General features: G+C 40.7%; 1 protein-coding gene across 2 annotated transcripts in view; it reads right to left on the bottom strand.

Annotated features, from left to right (window-relative positions):
- RETREG1 (reticulophagy regulator 1) overlaps nucleotides 1–23870 on the bottom strand; it is a 131175-nt gene that overhangs the window by 72191 nt on the left and 35114 nt on the right. Inside the window, exons 1-3 of one of the 2 annotated variants that reach the window (XM_058564312.1) lie at nucleotides 23521–23645; nucleotides 18535–18641; nucleotides 12901–12931 (exon numbers count right to left, since the gene is read on the bottom strand). In XM_058564312.1, coding sequence (XP_058420295.1) covers nucleotides 12901–12931; nucleotides 18535–18641; nucleotides 23521–23630 — 248 coding nt within the window. In that variant the 5' untranslated portion in view covers nucleotides 23631–23645. Of the gene's footprint in view, nucleotides 1–12900; nucleotides 12932–18534; nucleotides 18642–23520; nucleotides 23646–23870 lie in introns of those variants that run through there. The other variant, XM_058564311.1, reaches the window with a different exon arrangement.

Raw genomic sequence — 23870 nt, 5'->3', positions numbered from 1 at the left:
GTACTAATAACACTGTGGAGCCAGGCAGCTAGGTTTCAACAGCAGCCACGTTGTTATTAGCTTCTCCCCAGGCTCGTGTCTCGTCTCTCACACGCCCTCTAGTGGCAGCCACGTTGTTATTAGCTTCTCCCCAGGCTCGTGTCTCGTCTCTCACACGCCCTCTAGTGGCAGCCACGTTGTTATTAGCTTCTCCCCAGGCTCATGTCTCGTCTCTCACACGCCCTCTAGTGGCAGCCACGTTGTTATTAGCTTCTCCCCAGGCTCATGTCTCGTCTCTCACACGCCCTCTAGTGGCAGCCACGTTGTTATTAGCTTCTCCCCAGGCTCATGTCTCGTCTCTCACACGCCCTCTAGTGGCAGCCACGTTGTTATTAGCTTCTCCCCAGGCTCATGTCTCGTCTCTCACACGCCCTCTAGTGGCAGCCAGCGCTAGAACAGTGCCGAGTGTACAAGGAAATATTTCTAAAAAAGTTCTCAGAGCCCAAGTACTGGTACAGATTTTACACAAGCTTTCAAATATACAATATTATGGCTGTTGTGAATGGCTTTATGGCTAAAGTGAATACAACTTTATGGCCACTTTATGGCTAAAGTGAATACAACTATTCACTTTATATGTTAGGCATTCACCTTTTTTCTTTTCGTGATCTTTGCCATATAGTAAACTCAGAAACTCACAGAAGCAGTGGACAGTCCGGTAAAAAATGCTCCAAAATTCAGTGAAAATAGAGCATATAAATAAATTGTGGTATATTCGCATGCTGGAATATTATACAGCAACAAACAACGGATGAACCACAGCTATATGCAGCAACATGGATTAATCTTCCTGAAAAATGTTTAGTGTTAAGACAGGAGTTCTCTATGACTATATAAACATGGTACCATTTTTATAGACCTCAAAAACAAAAATTGTGTTTAGGAATACATGTATATGCAATTTAAATCTATATGTACATTTATACATACATATACACACACACATATGTATGTATTTTAAGAAGCAAAGGAATGAAGAGCATAAAATTCAGGACTGTTCTTGCCTTTGGTGTAGGGAGGCAGCAGGCAGGGGTAGGGGACATGCAACAGCATCAGTCTTGATGGGGGGAAGGTTCAGACATCATTTTATCATGATGTCTTACAACTTATATGCACATTACCTATATTCTTCAATATATCAAATACGGTCATTAAAATATAATTAAGGTACATGTGTAAGTAGGTAGATTGAAAGATGGAGAGCTGGATGGACAGACAGGCTGGCCAACAGAACCCAGGGGTGGGTTGTTCAGAAGAGAACATGATGTCTTCTCAGATTCATTCTTGTTTGAATTGTCCAAAGACTCTAGTTTGGAGCATAAGGATAGAGATATAACTCTTACTCCAGATGGTACAAAGAGTTTCCAAGTTTTACTCAAATAAAACATTCTTGGGTTCTACCTACATCACAAGAATATGCACTTAGGCCCCTTCCCCGTACCTGGAGCTCAACTCTGAGCTCGTCACTGAGCCTCAGGAAGGAAGAATTTAATAAGAACTTTTATCCCACCCCTCGGACACCACCCCAATCCTGTGAGACTTAGTGTCAAGCGACACTTGAGCTGGTCGGGCTGTAATGCCTCTGACTTATTTCTGAGGCTGGATCCCCTCCTCTGAGCCAGGTTTCTTCTCTGGACTTCGGCCCCGACCTTTGTTTCCAATGACCGGGCCATGCTAGTCTCTCCTCATCTCTAGGGCCCTTCTGCACTCAGGCGAACTGAACACCTGGAGCAGTGCTACCTGAGGAGTTCCATGTGCCGCCCCCACATCTGCAGTCACAGGCCTCACCCCGCCCGGTGGGACACCCCCCTTTCACTGAATATCTTTGTCTCCCCTCATGATAAAGGATATGCATGTTCATTACAGAAATGCAAGAAAGGCAAACAAAATCAAGAAAATAAAACCGCTTGTATTCCCCTCACAGAGAGAGACCATACTTATGTATCAACAAAGAACTGTGACTCTGCATTATACCTCACTGCACTTACTTTAAATCTACAATTATTGTTACAATTAACAATAAAGGGTGAACTTTCAGATCTCTAAATATTCTTTTACAACATGATCTTAATTGGCTACATAATATTCCATTTATTCCACTTACTATGGCTGCATTAAAAAAAAAAAAAAAAAAAAACTTCCAGTTATAAAACAGCAATCACTCTCACACACAGCTCCTGCCACAGGGCCTTAGTGCTTGCTGTTCCCTCTGCTTAGAAGCTCTTCACCCAGACGTGATTCACGACCTCACCTCCTTCAGGTCTTTGCTCAAAAATCTCCTTCAGTCAAGTCTTTCCTGAGCATCTATTACAACTAGAACCTCCCTGCCCCCCCCCACACTCCCCGATCCCCTCTCTTGCTTTACTTTCCCCTAAACACGTTCACCATCATACATTATGCATTGTAGTAATTTATTGATTTTCTGGCTCACTCACTGAATATGAACTCCACAAGGATATGGTTGGTTGTTATTGCTTTTTTTTTCTTCCACAAATGCCTAGAAGAAGGTCTGGCAATAAAGCACTCAATAAATATTGGTTGAAAGGATGGATGAATGAACAAACACACATATATAATTTTATGAAAAGACAAAGAAAAACTGAAAATTGAAAGTGAGTTTAATTTCTGGGTGATGGATTTACGAGGGATTTGGGTTTTTTTATTTCTAATAAGTTTTCTATATTTTCAAATTTCTAAATTAGCATGTAGTACTTTTAAAATGAGAAAAAAAGTTATTTTTTAAAAGCTACTAGGCAAATATAACTATAAATAACTGTGTGGGAACAAGAAAGAGAGACAGAGAGGGAGACAGAGAGGGAAAGAGAGAAACACAGAGAGAGAGAGAGAGAGAGAGAGACTTCCAATTATCTGTGAAGTCTTAATTTATACTCAAATAATTGAAACACAGGCCAGGGTGAGTTAAGAGAAATGTTAACTACTAATCATTCTTCCTTTTCTAGTAATTTAAATTTATTGAAGCAAGAATGCTATTAGGTAACACTTAATTAGTCTAACTTAAGTATTCTGTATATTTATAGATGAACTACATTTTCACATCCCTAGTAACTCAGGATCTACTATCCCACCAAACCTAATAAGCATGGGGTTAAGACAATCTGAAAACATGGATTAACATGATCAGAGCTGGAATTCCCATTTGCTATCAAGTGGCTGTAGAGACCCAAGGTGCTGCCATGGGAAACAGTAACATACACACACTTTTAATTAAGATAAAGTAGTTCTAAAATAATGAAGAAAAAGAGAGATTGAACTCATGTTAAATCAGATTATTATGGAATTACATTAACCTAAAAGAATGTCAAAAATTATCAAAAACAAAATTAATAAATTACAATAAAATATAATATTGAGTGCTTTTCACTTAATAAGTCATTTAGGGGTCACCTAAGGGCTGCTGCTACCAGACTCACAGAGAGCCCGACCCCTGGTTTCCTGCCCCTGTTTTGACCTGATAAATCTGTTTGAACATAAGGAGAATATGTTACTCATAAAAGGAATATGCAGCCAGGAACAGGTCTAACAATTGATCACCCCTGTCAATGAAGCCAGTGGGCTATGAAATACACTTCCTGTTTCATTTTATTTTTAATGCCTCAAGAAATATATCAGTTGCTGTCGTAAAGATCCCATCAATTTCATAGAGGGCTTTTCCCTTGAACTCACATTCTAGGCATCTACTCATTTCAGTTTGACAGACATCTGAGAGAAAAGAGCAGCCCTTATATGTCTTAGCATGAGGCATTTTTAAAAACTCCAAATAATTTTTTATGTAGATACACCATTGATGGTGAGGAGACAGGAAGCAGAATTCTCCATAGCACTGTCCTCCAAAACAGCTTCAAAAGCTGCCTGGAGTCCTTTGTTCCATACTTGTCTTCAGCTGGTCTAATTTTCAAAGTACAACTTTAAAAAACGAACACAACAGATTGGAATCCGGATGAAGAACTTTGAGAAACTTTCAGACAACCTCAGCAGCACTGGCTAAGAGCTCGCCATCTATCAATCAATGAATGGGTCCGTTCTTTCCTCAGAGGGGGAAGAAAAGGGCTTTGAATCTCCATTGTGCAATATATGACTATAGAATTGTGCTCAATTATTATTTGTGAAAAAAAGAATAAAAGGCCTATTTGGATTTTTATTTTGGCAGGGTACAGACTTTAAAAGTGGTGCTTGGCTCCCAGGCTAACCCAGGCATCTTCAGCCAAAGATTTACCCAAGCTCAGATACACTTATACTAAAATTCAGCATATTCTGAATTTAAGTGAATATTTTTTTCTGAAGAAAAATTTTTTTCATTTAATCCAATCAAATGTATCCTTCATAGCAAGATTTATTTTTAAAACTCATGGAGATGTGGCTCCCTGTCTATATTTCTGGCTGAATTTAAACTAAAAAATACAGCTTCCAAATACTATGTCTTTTTAGAAAGGTACAAGTACAAGGTCACAAAATACAAATTGGAAGGTGACTTGTAGACACATTAGAAAATACTAAAACTGTAAAATTTAGTAGTTTCAATGCTCAACTCAGAATTATTGCTGTGTCTAACAGCAAAGAAAGTAAACTTTTTAAGCTACCACATGACTTTTCAATGCCAAAAAGTAATTCACCCTGTCCATGCAATTTTGATACGAGTAATGATGATTCATAAATATAGAAAACACAATTTTCACACTAAATTCTAGTCCTCAGAGGAGACACTTTGGGAAACGCTAGATGACTCTTCACTTTTAACGGAGGCATAACTTGTGCTCAAGGACTTAATTAATTAGATATTTCTTACTTAAATGCTCCAATTCGTTCTGGACATATGAGCTCTGGCAAGTTCAGGACTTGGGTTTTACAACCAAAGATTCTTGGCTCCTCTTCCCCAGGCAAAAAAATAGAGCCAGTTAGAATGCATTGACTGGCAGTTATCTGGAAGCTGACAAGACAAAAGGGCATTTCATCCCACGAAGTGGGGCCACACAACTGCTTCTCTAGAGCAGGTAAGAGAGAGAGAGAGAGACAAGCCAAGGGGAGTCGTCCTGTGATTTGACCAAACTACAGGCAAAAAGCTCGCTACTCTTGCTAATCCCTGCTGGCTCTAGAAAGACTGACTGTTAATTCTCTGCTGTGCCTCTGAAGAGTCCTCTCAAGGTAAGGCACAGGAGACCCAATGCCCTCGTTACACCACGGGAAAGCCACTCCCTACTTCCTGCGATGGACACCCTGCTAGAAAATCCCAGAACTGTCAGCCATAGTTTTCAAAATCTTTAGCTGCCATGAAAAAAAAAAATGTATTTTCTATAAATTGGCACCGAACAATGAAACAAGATTTACGATGAGAATAACTCCTTAATCTGGGTTATAACGTACAAACAAAACTATTAAAGAACTAGGTAAAGAAATTTTGAATGATTGGTATAGATCTAAGTAAAGTTACTTCTTCCTAATTTAGACTTACTTAGAAAAACCTGGCCAAACTGAAAACAGTGTTTTTAAAAGGTAATGTGCACAATTTCTCCTTTGTTAACAGAGGATTTTATTCAGTCCTGCCATAGTCACATGCAGAAATAAAGAGCTATTTTGATACTACGGATTGGGTTTCATTTCAATACTAGGAATGAGTCATAAAAGATATTAACTTGGTTCTGTTGACAGACTGCTTGGTATAAATCCTGTTCACAGATTGTAGAGACGGGGTTTATTGTATTAAAGAAACAGGCCAAGCAAGAGCCTGTCTCAGAACTTACGCATGTGAGAATCACATTTTCACAAAATGAATTTTCCAGGTACAGAAAAATCAATATGTGAATGGCATCTGATTAAAATTACCTGATTTTTAAGGTTGATGACAACTTCAGAAATTAGATGCTGGCTTTACTGTTATGTAGTAGTTAAGTATAATACAGGTGAACTTTATGAATACCCTTTAAATGTCCAGAGAGACTACACACATACATAAGTGTACATATACACCACCATCTTCATGCTCATTTTGAAGGAAACACTTTAAGTTTAGCTTAACTGACAAAAGCAAATTTTCTTGAAGAGTAAATAACAGTCTATGAAATAATAAGCCAGCAGGATTATAGAGAAAGAATAGAGGAATTCCTTTTTTCTCTCAACTTGACTGAGATATAACTGACATATGACATTGTGTAAGTTTAAGGTGTATCATATGATGATTATATATTGTGAAATGATTACCACAATAAGGTTAGTTAACACATTTTTCACATCACATAATTACCATTTTGTTGCTGTGGTGGTGAGAACATTTAAGATCTACTCTCTTAACAACTTTCAAGTATAAAGTCATGTGTGGCTTAGTGACAAGGGTCCATTCTGAGAAATGCATCATTAGGCAATTTCATCATTGTGCAAACATCATAGAGTGTACTTACACAAACCTAGATGGTATAGCCTGCTACACACCTAGGCTATATGGTACTAATTTTACAGGACCGCCTTACATATGCGGTCTGCTGTTGACCGAAACACGGTTATACATGACTATATAATACAGTATCTTTAACTATAGTCACAATGTTGTACATTAGATCCCCAGAACTCATTCCCCTTATAACTGGAAGTTTGTACCCTTTGATCAACATCTCCTCGCTTCTGTCACCCCCCAGTCCCTGGTAACTACCAATCTACTCTATTTTTTTGAGTTCAGCTTTTTTAGATTCCACATAGAGGTGAGATCATACAGTATTTGTCTTTCTCTGACTTATTTCACTTGGCATAATACTCTCATTAAGGTTCATTCATGTTGTCACAAATGGCAGAATTTCTTTCTTTTTTAACGGCTGAATAATATTCCACTGTGTATATATACCAATTTTTTTTATCCATTCATCTGCTGACAGACACTTAGGTTGTTTCCATGTCTTGGCTATTGTGAATAATGCTGCAATGAACGTGGGAGTGCAGCTATCTCTTCAGGACTGTGATTTCATTTCCTTCAGATATATACCCAGAAGTGGGATTGCTGGATCATATGGTAGTTCTATTTTTAATTTTTTGAGGACTCTCTATACAGTTTTCCAGAGTGGCTGCACCAATTTACATTCCCACCAACGGTGCACAAAAGTTCCCTTTTCAAGGAGCTCCTTTTTAATTTAAAATCTTTAAAATGGCATTATGAAGGGAGAATGGTCCATTATTTGATTTGCCTTTTTAAATAGTGAACTTATGGTCTTTAAAGGAACCAATTAAAGCCCCATGAAGGGAGGACCTGGCTCATTTTGAGACTGAGCATACACTACTAGTGCAATGATGGAAAGAGGAAAAACTACCTCCAGCTAACTACCCTGGTAATCCCAGTTGGGTTGGCCAAGGTGGTGGTGGTAGTGCGGGGGGTTGATTTATAATTACTGTCAAGTCAGGGTGAGGTTCCGAGCTCAGCACCTGAGACCTTGGAAGAGGAAAGACCCTAATCCCACACGGCGCACATGAGCAAAATGGCGCCTCTCTCTGCCTCCAAGGATCCTCTTATCCATCACTGTATTTATCATAAAATAAAGTCGTTTTGAATTTTTCAATGTTAGAAACACAAGCACTACCCAGTACCAGATGCCAAGAATCACTGTAGACAATATACCAAATCATCAAAGAAATTAGAGGAATAAATATTTTAATTTCACATCTATGAATGTGATGTGATGAATACAGAACAGAATGGATTACACAATGCAAACTGCAGTAGAAAAATATCGGAAAATATCCCTTCTAGTGTGAATTAAATCACTTTGAAAGAAGCACTGGCCAAACAAAAATGTAAAAGGATAACAACATGAAAGGAACACTAATGATTCTGACTCTGATTCCGCTTCTGATCACCAACTGCAATTCTGGTACCAATTTTGATGTGTGGGGTTTTTTTGCCCCCACGCCACCACCAAGCAATTCTCGGACACCAGCTGGTGTCCAGTTCTGATGAATTCTGCTACCCAGAGGTAGCGTCAGTTCCCATAGGTTAAGGCTTCAGTCCTGCAAGACTGCCCCCCCCCCACTTCAGACACCAATCGCAAGTCCAGGCTGTCACCTAGGCTTTTGACCAACTGGCCATAGATGGGAGGTTCCAACAAGTCCCTCCTTGGGTTCGATTAATTTGCTAGAGCAGCTCACAGAACTCAAAGAAACATTTTACTTACGAGATCACCAGTTTATTATAAAAGGCTATATATAACTCAGGAACAGCCAGATGGAAGAGATGCATAGGGCAAGGTATGGAGAAAGGGCCCAGAGCTTCCATGCCCTCTCCACTGCTGCCACTCTCCTCGCATCTCCACGTGTTCACCAACCAGGAAGCTCGCTGAACCTTGTGGGTTTTTATGGAGACTTCATTACTAGGCATGATTGATTAAATCATTGGCCATTGGTGATTGAACTCAATCTCCAGCCCCTCTCCCCTCCCCAGAGGTGGAGGGGGCAGTGGGACTGAATGTTCCAACCCTCTAGTCACAAGGTTGTCTCCACTGGCAACCAGCCCCCATTCTTAGATGCTTTTCAAAAGTCACCTCATTAACATAGCAAAAGACCTTGATCTCTCTCAACACTTAGGAAATTCCAAGGGTTTTAGGAGCTCTGTGCCAGAAAGGAGTCCAAACACCAAATATATATTTCTTATTATAAGTCACAATATCACAAACACCAAATCCTTCAAATCACATCATAGACTTCTTAGGGCTGGAAGGGATATTCAAGATGATTCTCTCTCTTACCTGCTGACTCAGCACATGAGAAAACTGAGGCTGAGAGAGCAGTGAACTTGGCAAGATCACTGCTTGCAGGGTTGGCACCAGGATGGAAGGTTAGATGCACCTGAATATACATCTAGATGATTCTGGAGTGAATGAGGCCCTTCCTAAAAAAGGGTATTTCCATTATCATGCCTTCTCTGGGGCACCTGAGCACTCTCCCAAAGTAGTGAAAAATTATAAATCTAAAAAAGCCGTATTATAAGGAGCTACTCGCTCCCTGATCAAACCCACTGTTGGCAAAGTGAGCTCCTTGGTCCTGTTGCGCTGGCTAAGATTTTTTCCAAATCATACTCCAACACTCAAACAGCTTCTATATTAAGAGAAAGCGCACAGCAGAAATTCTCACCAGTCACTTGCAGATGCATTAGAAGGGCCATGGATGGCAAGGGCTCCAGAAAAGAAGGAACAATGACGCCTTGACCAGTCGAAGGGAGTATCAGTAAATCTGAAAGAATACTGCATCAAAAAGCACAAAGTGCTTTTTAAAAATCCTTTTAAATTACACTAACTCACTTGGTCTAATCTTCCCCCAACCAGAATTAGGGAGCAAGACTCAGTTTCTTCACCTGACAAATGGGGAACCGTCCCTACAGAAAGCTAAGACACTTAACTAGGGGCCCAGTGTGTCTGCAGTGGGTAGAACTAGAACCCGAGCCCTGTACTGTGGGCCAGGGGTGGGTAGGCGCCTAGAGCGGCCTGCAGGCCACAGGGCGCCATCTTTAACAGACACTCAAATCCCTCTGGTTCTGTTCTTATCAACAGCTTTCTGATCTCAATTTGATTTCCCAAATAAATTCTGCTGCTTAAAATAACCCTCTTGGAGAAAGCTGACAAACACTCCTCAGCCAGGTGATCAAGGTTAACAACAGTGATAAGTCATGTGGATGGTAAGTACCTTGATAGGATGAGGGAGAGAACTTTACCTCTGGGGTCTTCCTCCCTCAAACCCACAACGCCAGTCTAATCATGAGAAAGACATCAGACAAATTCCAACAGAGGCACATCCTACAATATCCCTGACTAGTACTCCTCAAAACTGTCAAAGTCAACAAAAATAAGCAAAGTCTGAGAAACCGTCACAGCCAAGAGGTGCCTAAGGAAACATGACAACTAAATGCAATGTGGTATCCTAGATGGGATCCTGGTATAGAAAAAGGATGGTAGGCAAAAACTAGGACAATCTGAATAAAGTATGGACTTTAGTTAATAAGAATACATCAATTATTGGCTCATTGTGACAAATGTATGATAGTAAGGTAAGATGTTAATAATAGGGGAAACGGGTGGGAGGAGACTCTAGACTCTATACTATCTGAATATGGGAACTCTGTACTATTTTCTCAATTTTCCATAAATCTAAACTGTTCTAAAAAATAAAGTCCACTTTAAAGAAAAAGAGAAAGAACCAACTGATGTACCTGAACCCACCAGACAGTTTAATTCCTCAGCAGAAATGGATCCATTTCCTTCACCTTTATATATCCTTCTCTTGGGGGGCTTTGGTTAGCAAGTATCATTCCTCAGAGCCTAGATGTATCTGCAGGAACTAAGTAAATTTCTTTACTGTACAAGGAGCTGGTGAACAAAATGTGGGCCCATAATGATCCTATCCCAAGTCCTATCCCTATTAAATTACTTTTTTCCTATCAAATTATTAATTCCTAACTTAATTGATTAATTTATGAAGACTTTATTTTAAAAGTTGCCCCGTGTGGGTAAAACTTATTTGTATTGCTAGATGCAAATGTTTTATTATGGAAAACGCTTTAAAACATGAGGTTTTTTTTTTGAATTGTGCATAATTTGTTTTTGTTTTTTTATTGAGGTAACGTTGGTTTATAAAATTATATAAATTTCAGGTGTACATCATTATATTTCGATTTCTGTGTAGATTACATCATGTGCACCATCCAAAGACTAATTACCATCCATCACCACACACATGTGCTTTTTGCCCTCCTCCCTCCCTCCTTCCCCTCTGGTAACCACCAATCTGATCTCTGTCTCTATGTTAAAACATTAGTTTTTATTTCTATCAATAAGGCTTGAAAAATGGAGTTCTTTTTTTTTAAGTCCTAAGGAGCTTTGAACCAAATATAAAATGCATTTCAAACTTTATTTGTTGGGTAAATTAAAATATTAGAAAAGAAAACAGAAAAAAATTTTAAATGAGTCACGATAACATATTTCATTATGATTTTAGAAATTATGTCATCATTTCCATTGACAATATACCTTAAATTTTTGTTTCCAACTCACAAATTACTTCACTTACATGAATACAAACTTTGTTGTTCATTTTAAAAAGAAATCTAAAACATAAGCAATATTTCTCATCTGCTGCATTTATACAACCACTGGGTCAGAATTTATGTTCTGCTTAAGACCATGTCTTAAATCCTCAGTTTGCTCCACTCTCTTCCTTATCTTTTACTACTGATAAAACTACGGCAGTAAAGAAAATTATTGCCTGGGTATAACTGTAATTTAAAATAATTCTAACCTGAAATTTTTGCAATGTTATAAACCAATGTTACTGCAATAAACAAAAAATTAAAAAAATAAATAAATAAATAAAATAATTCTAGAAATCCATACTGGTCAAACTATATATGAAATTTCTTTTCTTCATAGATGTCTTCTATTGATTTCCAAAATTACACTGCTTAACTCAGATGCTATTTCCAGCTATGACACTCTCTTAATGGTTCTCAGTTTAAATGATCTTCCTCAAAGATGACAATGCAGAAAAGCACAGGGGGGCATGAAAACAGCAAAACCCAAAACACACTTCAACAAATTCCAAAACACATGGCTCTTTCCCAAACCATCTCAAAATATAGTAATTTAGAGTTTTGTCTTTACATTCCATAAGAAAATTTTTATCAAATATAAAGAGAACCGGAAATGCTTGCACAGAGATGAGAACATCGGGCCCCAGAAAATATCTCAAGACAAGTGACTGTCAGAGCCTGGGATCTTTCCTCCCAGGCCATCCTTCCACCTCCCGAGAACCAGTAGGGATCAGATTTTTCCTCTTATATCCAATGTCTCCCTCTGCTGAGTCTCTTGGCAAGTTTACATTCTGCCCATGAACATCTGGGATCCGAAATGAAGGGACAAGCAAGCATTTGTAAACTGGTTATAAACTTAGCCTTTTCACCTGAAATAAGCATCATCTCCACGAGCACAGCTTTTAAAGGTACATTATATAAAATACCAGGTTACATTTTTTCACAGGATTTTTAATGGCATTATTTTGTCTTCCTCTTTGAGCACTCATTTCATGCGGTCCACTCTGATGTAAGTTGAGTACCCCAACCATCTCTCTTTAAGTAATACAAGGATATTTTAAGGTAGAATTTTAAAAAACAAATAAATACCTATAAAATTCATCTCACTGGAATTTAACCCTTATACTTTCTTCATTTTTCCACTTTTCACATGCACAGGCGGTGAAGTGAATCATGGTCCCCTCATCAACCGCCCCTGCTCTTTTCTTTTCCATTTGGAATCAGCACCTTGACTTCAGGATGGGTGACAGCAAATGAAAAGGGAACTATTTGCCTCTGGCTGGGCGGGAGTCATGAGGTCGGTCAACATCTATCTGCTGCACCCTCACCCCTAAGAGCCTCTCATCCCCTCCTCTTTGTCTCCCCGACCCCAAAGTCCTCTGAACTGACAGCATGGTTAACCCTTGAGGAATGTTCCAGAAGAGTTCCACAACTCAGTGTTGCCCTGTTCTCTCACTCAGCAGTGTCGCTGACGCCCCAAAATGAAGTCCGGAAGGAAATCCTCAATGACAACGCCTCCCTCTCTTCACTTCCAATCCTCACACATTATGATTCACATATTCATGTTGCCCAATATTATAGCAAGATATGAACTATTTCCTTGAATGAGTCCCAATTTTATCCTTGTCCTCAATTTGATTGTATTTTCTTTTATTTCCCCATTCTTGTAAATTACTGTAGGATTCTGGTCCCTGTCACTAAAATATTATTTCAGAGATAAAGACATCTTGGCGGCTCGGTCACCTCCCCTCACCCCCCACAATTAGCCACAACACTGAGAGCAAGTTCCCTACCTTTCAGTGAGGCTTCTCCAGAGCTGTGCACCTGCAATAAGCAGAAGTAAAATGTGAAACTTAACAGAGGTATTTTTCTCCCGAGTCATTTCTTAACTTAAAAATATTCCAAGCTATTTACAATAGAATGCTCAGATCGTTAAATTTTATACACTATCCAATCATACAGCGTATACCTGTGGTACCATGACTAATGCAGGCAATTAGTCCACAAATATTTATTGAGATCCTACCAACACGCAAAAGACTTGGATAGGTACCACAGGGGATGGAACATGATATAACACGTGGTCCTGCACAGAGACTGTACTGTCCAGTGGGGCAGCCAAAACACACTCAAGTAAATGCGAACCAAGGCAGGCAGTGGAGGAACTATCCAAGAAGCACAAACAATGAGAGTTCAGGGAAGAGAGAAAATGTGGCTGCTCAAGAAAGCACCAATAACAGAGGTGAGCACTGAAATGGTGCGGACAAAAGAGGAAGTAAGGCAACTGTTATTTGAGAAAGGAAATTTTTAGCTACTCATTCTTTAGGTGTTTTGAGCTTATATCTAGGCTCAAATGAAATCAACAGAAAAATATGTATACCTAGCTTTCACTTGCTTTCTTAATTCCCCAATGACTTTCTTCATTGGACTATGTCTTGATATTATATTCCCAGCTCCCAGCTTTAATGAAGTTTAATACAAGAAATGGCGGTGAGGCGGTTTTTGCATTTTCCATCCAACAAATGCCAAAGACGTTGTCCCTTTTGTTCTTCAGTATCCCCTGTCAAAGATCTATGTGATAAATTCTGCTTAAAATTTAGCCCCAGGAGGGGCCAGCCCAGTGGCATAGTGGTTAAGTTCACACACTCCACTTCAGCGGCCTGGGGTTCGCAGGTTTGGATCCCAGGTACGGACCTACACACCACTCATCAAGCCATGCTGTGGCAGCATCCCACATACAAAATAGAGGAAGATGGGAACGGATGTTAGCTCAGGGCTAATCTTTCTCAGCAAAAAGAGAAAGATTGACAATGGATGTTCGCTCAGGGCCAATCTTCCTCACCAAAAACAAAAAAATTAGCCCCTGGAAAAAGTTTCTCAAAATTGCTTGCATTCTTTCATCAGATTTAATAAAATTGTGCAGTTGATCTGGTTTCCTTTTTTGCCTTGGCTGCCAGTAAGCACAAGGATGAATCAGTTGCTCAATTATGGTCACCATGTTAGACTCCTGTTCTTCTACCAGACCTCTTTTAGTCTTGTTTTTTATTTTCCTTATAAGCTGCCTCAAATATTTTGGGGTTAGATGGCATATCAAAACAAAGCAAATAAATAACTCACAAGAATCCAAGGAATTATGAGCACTAGCGATGTCTCAACTAAAGTTGGAATACTGGATACACTAAATTCTAGAGGCAGCAACTCTTCCTGTCATATGACATTTCTCTGACAACACTGGAGCCAAGAGCAGAGAAAGTAGATAACAATATGGTGTGTTTGCTTGTTTGCTTGCCTGTTTTGTTACTAAAAATCGGAGAAATGAGTATGATCGCTGGCTAAGGGAACAAGACATTTAGAATGGTAAGGACGGCAGCACTGCAATCACTGAGCACAGAGCAAGTCGGGGCTCCACAGAGCTGTGGGACAGTGCAGTGGCAAGAGGCTGAGCAGGGAACACTTACACTGAGGGCAAGGAGCTGCTTCAACAGGAGTGAGGGCTCAGGGAGGGCTGGACAGAAGGCTGCACTGAGGATTGCCTCTGAGCCTTTGCAGGTGCTGGAGACATAGTACTTCTAAAGGCCAAGGTCAAAGATGAGGCCACACTAGTACGTGACCAAATCCAGGTTGTCACAGACACCATCAGAGTACAAGCCAGAATGACAGAGAATGGAGGGTGCATAAAGGCCCTCGGTCCATAGGCCACGATTCCTGGTGGGTCCATGTTCAACTGTGACCTGAACGTGGCATAAATGGATAGTGTCGATTTTAGATTCCTCCTTCACCTTAGGAGGAAAGGCACAAAGAGACAGGGATTGAAAATGCTCCACAGGTGGTCGTGAGGAGACCTGCTGAGCCCTCCTCCCACTGCACAGGGCAGTAGTTGAAGAGCATCTTAAAGAGAGCTGGGGGTGGAAGTTCTGGTTCTTTTGCAATAAGAGAGAAGGAGAAGGAGGTCAAGGAAACATCTAAGGCTGCAGGAGGAGTTTTCCACACTGCAGAAGAGCTCCCTAGAGCCCAGACAAAGGGGTTAACTCAGGGAGCACACAATCAAGGCACACGACCATAAGTGGGAGAGAGAAGTCCATCACAGCTAGAGGTTACTCATGCTGGTGACTCAACACAGGGACTTGGGCTCACAATGAGTAATTCATAAGAAGTATCTCCATACTTTTGCTCAACCATTTCATATTAAGCATCTAAGATGGGATTAAAGGTAATAATGGAGGGAGAGGGGGATACAATTAAATTCTTAACAATAGAAGTTTAATATCTTTAGCCAAAAATGTGAAAAGTGGGGAAGTTGAGGGAGACGGAAAGAGACAGAACTTCCCCTGAGCCCTGATGACTTGGTCACCCTTTCCCTGTTGCTGCTGCTGTTGCTGTAAGCCAAAGTATCCAGTGACAGCGGCTGGCAGTTCTGCTTGAAGCCATGGAGTTACCGTAACTGCATCTGGATCTAACTTGAAGCTGAGTCTGTGCCTCCCAGAGACCAATTCATCGTGGCAGGCCCTGGGCTGAGAGGCCTGCAGAGGCAGGCTCCTGCCAACTATTTACAGGGCTCCAATGGGTCTTTGTCCTAAAAGACTTCACTAAAGAGGACGAAGCAGGCAGCAGTGTTTCTGCAGTCACAGACTGGGCAGCGCCGGGAAAGCACCGTAATTAATCATGCTTCTCCTTTTCTCTCCATGCAGTAGAAATGCTGTATTCAGAGCAACGTCGCCCGGTGAAAACCCTGACGGAATGACTGGCCTGTGACAAATGCCTGCCCTACAGGGTGGAGCGTGAGAGCTCCACTTGGGCAGAGAGGCCGGGGGTGTTATCTGGATCCCACTGGAAGCCCAGCGCCTGTGACAGGCCCTGGCACAGAAAGGCGCCCAACACAGGCTGACTGATGAGGGAACAAACCCCACACTGTTCTGATTTTATGTCTGAGTGGGACAGAGCAGACTGCTCCTGTGCCCAAGGCACTTCTCTTTTACGCTCTTATTCGACCCTTACACAACTCTGTGGCATAAGGATGATTTTCCCATTTTAGAGGATGAAGAGGTTCAGATTACGTAGTAGGCTCAATAACAGCCACCAAAGATATCAGGTCTTAATCCCTGAAACCTGCAAAATGTTACTTTCTATGAAAAAAGGGATTTACCACATGGGATGAAGTTAAGGGTCAGGAATGGGGAGATCATCTTGGATTATCCAAGTGGGCCCCCAATACAATCACCAGTGCCCTCGTAAGAGGAAAGCAGAGGGAGATTTGACACAGACAGAAGATGAGAAGGTGATGTGACAGTGAAGGCAGAGACTAGAGTGATGCGGCTATAAGCCAAGGGCACCAGCAACCACCAGAAGCTGGAAGAGGCAAGGAACCGTTCCCTAGAGCCTCTGGAGGGAGTATAGCCCTGCTTGATTTTGGCCCAGTGATACTGATTTTGGACCATAAGAGAAGAAATTTCTGTTTCATTGAGGCACAAAATTTGTGGTAATTTGTCACAGCAGCCATAGGAGACTAATACAGTCTACGATGGGGCCTCTCCACAGCTAAGAAATGGAGACAACTTCAACTTCTTGAAGGCTAGTACCCTTCCAACTCTACGACTTTAATTTTTTAAAGGACTGAATCTTTGCAATGTAGAGACTTCCTGCAATTTGTGAGTATGAAAGTTCCATACATGCAAGAACATCAAGCCAATGAGTCAACGCTGGGAATGATCTCTGTGTGAGGGGCCGAGAGTGAGAAACAGACAGTTACAAAGTCTTTCCACTTCGTCCTTGGCCTTCCACATTTGTGTGTTCCTTATCACTTGTGCCCAGACTGGGGCCAAATTTGATACACCACTGAAAATATGGAGATGCTCAGCTTGGCCCAGAGTCAGCTTACTCTATCGAGCTAAAATGTCTGCTGATAAAATTTGTAAGTGGCTATTTCTACTAAGATTCTCCTGAGGGGAACAGAGGGTTAAAATGATCCTAGAGGGTGAAAATGTTACAAAATCTGTTTGAGAAAAATGGGCGTTCCTCTATGAGTTATGAATCAAGGCAGAAACATGGGACTCACAACACATTGATCTGACCGACCCCTACACAAAGCCCTACGCACTGAGATGCTCCACCTTAACACATCTAGAATGAACAGAAAGCATCAGAGCAGGTGCCTGTTAGGGTTAAAAGTTAGGGAGTTAGGTGTCTGTTCTCTGAAACAGAAAAGGGGGAGGTGGAAAGGGAGAGAGAGGAAGAGAGGGAGAGGAGGAAGAACGCGTACAAGAATAAATTTAAATCTACAGATTCATGAAAAGCAACAACCGGACAAAAAAGAATTTACTTGCCTTCCCAGAACACAAGAATGAAGGAATTACCTTCAAACTTTGAGACATACCAACGTAAAACAATCTTTCTAAAAATGGTTTATACATGATTTAGTTTAAGAACTGTAAAGACTTAAAATATAAACTGGATTTAAAGCACATCGTAGAACATCATGATGGTAAATCCATAACAGTTTACATCCCTGGTCTCAGCGTTGGCGTAGGGAGGAAAAAGTGCCTCCCACCAGGCAGGCCTCGGTATCCCCACCAGGGCTAGAAATCTGGATAGTCCTTATATGTATCCATCCATATGGGCCCCACCCAAAATTATCCCTCTGTTTGGGGTCACATTTAGTGGGGTTACAAATGCCTCATGGTAACCTCCTCTTAGCTATTTTTGATCAAATCAATATCACACTTAAGTTCACAGGGCTCAATTGTTCCAAGGAGGGATTTTTGCCCATTTATAAAAACTAACCCAAATCCTGGCAGAAGAGGCCCCTCCAAGAATAGAAAAGTTTGACTCAGATTTATAATATAGTTAAATCACTCAGAAAACACCTTAACCAAATTTTTTAAATAATTCAAGTTTTCACTTTTATAAACTTAAAATAATTTCTCACTCTACTGTTTAAAATTAATTCATGTTTTTATCAATCATTTTTTAAAAGTTATTTAACCATTGCTTAATTGTTTTTAAGCCCTGAGTTAATTGTTTTTCTCCATTGAGGCAGAGAAAATTTTTATGTAAACTAGTCCATTTTCCAATGGTCCAGTTTCATCATGTGGGATGTAATAAATATTTAACTGTTATACTCACTGCAGCCTACTTAAATATCAAAATGGTATTTAAAATAATGGTGCTTAGAGCCAAAAGAGAAACCAGCACACACAAACCCTTTGCCCAGGAGCAGTAGCTATGACTATGGACAACATCAGTTAAATACACAATACATATTAAATAAATAAATATTTAATAAACATTAAAAATAGCAAAGTCAACGCCTATATAATCTGTTTCCTTGTTCCTTTTCAAAGGACTCCTCGGTTAATACGCTTACACAAAGATCAGACATTCAGAGTCTAAGAAAATTAAATGCCATAAAAATGAATTGTGAGTTTTCTTACCTCTCGTTCTAGACAAAACCATATCCTTTATTATTTGCATAATAACACGTCCAAGCATCATAACAGAAATCAGGTGATACACTCTCCATGGAGTCAACGCAAGGAACCTATAATCCCAAAAACAGACAAATCGTCATTTCAATTTGCAGATATTTATCTTTTTTGTAAAATTAGGTTTAGCTTCCACCATAGAAACAAAAATACACTCAATAATGCTTTCACTTTTCAAAATCACCCCAATGTGACCACATGAACGTTATTTAATAGGCATTGCAGTCAGCAAAATAGAAGCTCTTGAGCCATGTGTACTTTTGTGCTAGGCTTTCTGCTCTAACCACTCATTTGGGCAGAGGATTTGCTATCTTGGGTATGGCCCAAATATCGCCCTGCTAACAGATGGAGACTGGAACTGATCTGAAACAGAATCATGATGGGCTACAAAGGCAGAGTGGCAGAGTGTTCTAACGCACACAGAGTAGCTAGTAGATGCCCTTCACTTGCCGCCCTGTTTTACACTTTTCTTTTATGCCATATTCATTTCTTTAACTACTATCCGCACCCCACCAATCTCTTAAAAATAGCAGTTATTAAGGATCCAATTTGCTAGCCCTTTCTCTTTAAGATCACTACTCTTTGTCTATCTGCCATCTCCTCTCCAGAGGGAAATAAAGAATTCATTATCATGAACAGCACACAAACTCTGCAGTACGTTTTTTTGATTGGGCTTATAAAGAAATGGAATGGCGAAGTCACAAGGAGCTTTGAGCCTTCAGACAGAGGTCAAAGCCTGTTTTACACAAGTTAATTGGTCAAGCTGCCAATTAATATTAGCTTTGATGTAATCATCACTCATAGACAAATTAACAGATATGTCATTTAATACCAGTTGCAAGGCACTGTAGGCTACACAGAGAAGTAAAGAACACATGAAGACTGCCTTCCAGGAGCATACTTCCTCATCAGAGAAATGAACACAGGATGAGCTAACAAAGTCCAAGGCAACCAGTCTGTGCTGTAACAGAACATGAGCAAGGAGCCAAGAGAAGTAAAAAAGAAGGAAAGATTACCTCTGAATCAGGGAAGATCTTATAGATGTGGCACTTGAACTTAGTCTGGGAGGATGGATGCAATTCTGAGGAAAATGGAGGCTGTTCCAAGTGGAGGATACAACATGCACACAAGATCAGAGTCAGAAAAGGGTGAGGTGTGCCTGGGGCATGCCAAGGGGTCTGAGGTGGTCCCTGCAGAAGGAGATGGATAAAGGAGAGAGTTGGGAGACTGATAGAGAGAGAAGACATTGAGGAGACAGGCTAGAGGAAGACTGTGGCAGGCCCTGAATGATACGCTAGAGCAACAGAGAGAAAGCCAAAGGTATAGAGCAGGAAAATGGAATGATGGCTGATTCAGGAAAATGCCTAGGGGCAGCAGAGGGGACGAGGTGGGGTAGGGAGGAAGCATGGAGCCCAGGACACCTACCAGAAGATCACACAATGTGCTTGGTGAGCAGAGGTCAACATGAGATGCTGGTGAAGTTGTGGGTAAAGCCCTCTACCACCAGAACGTGGGCAACCCAAGCTCTGATTCTAATGTTACCTGCATGTGTGACCTGGGCCAGTAAATGAGCAGGTAGAATGGGTCAGACCTTCTTAAATATTGGTCTGCAATTGCCACCATGTCGGCTGCCTGGAAAGCTTGTTAAAATACAGATTCCCAGACCCCAAGTGCCTCCCCGAGGTCCTCTGAAACAGGTGGTCTAATTACTAGTATTTACATTCAACAAATATTCAATAAATATTTATTTACGGAGTGCCTATATTGGTCCAGGTACTGTGCTACCAAAAGGGTGAACAGGAAGGAGCAGACAGGAAAGATAACCCATAATGCCAACATCCATGTTTTCAGTAACAATAATTTGCTCTTCTACTATGGGACCACTACCTGCTCTATTTTTTTGCGCTCCTATGTTTGTTTTAACCGAGGTTATTTTTGGTGTTTGTTCTCTTTTTGGCCTAGCTCCTCACTATCAGTTTATGATTAATTCTTGCTTTTGTCTGTGTGCCAGGCTCTCTCTGTTTTCCCCACCTCACCCTGAAGTGGCAGTTTTCAAAATTTTTGATGGTGACCCCCAGTAAGAAATTCATTTACATCTAAATACATATAAAAGACACCAAAGTTTCAAAAAATAATATTCATCCTCACAGTTTTTAATACCTTCTGATACTTTCCACTCAATTCTATTACATGTTTAAATGCTGACTGTGGGTCACTAAAGTGACTCAGGGCCTACAAACGAGTTGTAACTTAACACTGCATCAGAGGGAATTTGCCAATGTCAGATTAGTATATTTCATTAGAACGGCCTTCTTTGCAGAGTCAGGCACCGCCCTAGGAGAGAGAGAAAGTTCTCTCAAGTTTAAAGGTCTTTAGACCAAGTTTAGAGCTAGCCAGGAAGCCATATAAGTATCTTTAAAAAAAAAACCCAAAGAAATGCAAAATCAACTGAAGCAGTGAAGGTCATTAGTTATTGTCTTAGTGGAAAGTACAAACTTCCAGGAATAGAAAAATTAGGCAATGAGAGGACTTCGATCCATAGCTCTGGCTGCCAGAAGACCTCATTTGGAGGGTGTTGCCATAGCAACTCCAAAGAGCACTGGGGATGCTGTGTATCCTGGGCAAGGGTCCAGCTGGCATCTTGGCCAAGGGTCTCGTTGGTGCTTAAGAATCCTCAGCCAGATGAGAAGTCAACCCCAACAACCACTTGAGAAAGTGATGTCAAAACTGTATGGGCTTACATAACTGTCTCCTTGGTAGTGTCTTTGAATTCCAAGAATTAAATATGGAAATGTTTGACAAACGAATCTCTAATATTAATAATTTGTATTTAGAAAAACCTGCACGTATTTGGTATTTTATTTATACTGTTTAAGATGATTTTTCTCATGGTTCCAATTTAAATATGTAGTTGTATAATTTAGACTTGTGATTTGATATTAAAATCTTACAAATACTTTTGAGTTTAATTTATTCATCTTACAGGAATTTCCTAATAATTTGGGAGGACTTGTGCTGTTACACAAAATAATTTTTAAAAAACTTCTACTTTGGTAAATTTAAAACATAGACCAAAGCATAACAAAGCAAGCCTCAACAATTCTCCATTCATGGCCAATCTTGTTTTTTCTATATTCCCACCCACTAAGTTCCCCCGGCTCCAAGATGATTTGAAGCAAATCCCAAATATCATATAAATTAATTTGCAGATATTGCCATTTATCTTCAAAAAGAGGACTTTTTAAACCTAACAATACCTCTATCACGCCTTAAAAAATTGTTTTAATTCTTTAATGTCATCAGATATCCTGTCAGGATTCACATTTCCCCAGTCATTTTTTACATGCACACATACACACACACACACACACACACTGAAAGACTGTTTGAAACAGGATCTGAAAAAATCATACATTTGAAATTGATAGATGTGTACTTTAAGTTTCCCATAATTTATAGGTCTCCCACCATCGCTCTCTTTCTTTTTTTTTTTTTTTGAAATTTTTTGTGGAAGAAATAGACATTTGTCCAGTAAAGTTTTCCAGAATCTGACAATCGTTCATTGTACCCTTGTGGTTTAGTTTAACATTTTCCTCTATTCCTTGTGCAGACTATAAAAACTGGTACTTGGATCTAGAGGCTTGACCAGATTTAGGTTCAATTTTTTTTTCCTGTAAAACTACATGATAGGTGGTGTGTGTGTTTCCATCAGGAGGCACTTACTGTCTGGTGTCTATATTTTTGTGATATTAGCAGCCATTGACAATGACTGCCTGGCTGTTAATTCCTCAGGGGCTGCACAGGGCCGGGGCGGGGAGCCCTTCATTCTTGCTTTGGGTATTAGCTGGATCCCATCTATAAAGAGAAACTTCCCCTCATCAATGTTTGATTAACCTGAGAGACGGATCTCACAGGAAAGGCAGGATCAATACTTGATTCTTTCTTTTTATTTACCAGCTTTTAAGATGAGGCAGTGCTTAGAATCCTCTAACGGTTACAACATTGGTTTTCTTCACTCCTTGTGTGTGTGTGTGTGTGTGTGTGTGTTACTATGAACATACTGGATGTGCTTCAGTCCACTGCAGTATTATCCCCGTGGCTCCTCAAGCGTCCCATCTCGGCTGGTGGCATCTTATTCAGGTTGGTTCTCAAGTCCCTTTGGTACGACCTTAGTAATTATTGATAATGAAGTACTTTAAAGGGACAGAGAAAATATAAAATTTACAAATGCATTTTAAAAGGTTGAAAGGAGTATAACTAAACTTTTTAATGAAACCAATCATTCACTCTTAAAAATGGTTGAAAAAATTTGCTAGACTTACAAACAAAATAGTAAGTTACGTTAGCTAAAACTGAAAGCTCAAAAAAAAAAATGAGGGTTTTGAATTTGAAACCTTACTAAATCGAAATTTATTTTTTAAAAAGTAGTTGGCAGAGAAGTCAAGATGGCGGCGTAAGCAGACTCTGAACTCACCTCCTCCCGCGGACACAGCCAATTTACAACTACTCGTGGAAAAATTACCCCTGAGACAGAACTGAAAACTGGATGAGAGGAACTCCTGCAACAACGGACAATCCTAACTGAGGTGTAAGAGGCAGAAATTCCCTTCTGGAGAGGAGAAACGCCGCCTTCACAAGCCGCCAGCTTCACGGCCGCGGGGAGCAGCGCACAGGTCCGCAGCCTCCCTGGAGGCGCGGGGCCCTGAGCCGGGGAGCGCCCCCGCTGCGGGCATTTTGTGGACCCAGCACAATCAAGACCAGCGGCAGAATATCTAACTGCTACTAAAACATTGGGGAGCACCCCCAGAAAACCCGGTTCACAAAGACATTAAAACCGGCTCTTAAAGGGCCCGCGCGCAAACTCACCCATCTCAGAAAGCAACCTAAAATCACCAGAAAGAAAGGTGCACAGTGCTGTGGTGAAAAGAGACTCACCTGATAGGCCCTGAGTGCATCTCGGTGAGAGGTGAGACCTCTCTAGGGACTGGGACATTGGCGGCGGCCATTTCTGTGGCCTGGTGTGGGCGTGCTGATACAGACGCCATTGGAGTTCTCCCTGGGGCCTGCTAGCCCAGGTCTGCCCCACCCACTAGAGCACCGACTTAATCCAGCTCAGCCAGGGCAGGCAGCCCACCCTAGAGACTGGCCCCACCCAACAACAAGCCCTCAGGCAACTTGTGGGCCTGCATAGATTGGTGACTGGATTCTCTGCAGCCTGGCAACTGAGCCCACTTCAGAGGGGCAGGGTGTGCACAAGGAGCGGGTGGAGAGTGTGGGGCTCCTGC

Source organism: Diceros bicornis, chromosome 20 (assembly GCF_020826845.1).
Source record: "Diceros bicornis minor isolate mBicDic1 chromosome 20, mDicBic1.mat.cur, whole genome shotgun sequence".
Lineage (NCBI taxonomy): Eukaryota > Metazoa > Chordata > Mammalia > Perissodactyla > Rhinocerotidae > Diceros > Diceros bicornis.
This window is presented reverse-complemented; position numbering and strand designations above follow the sequence as displayed.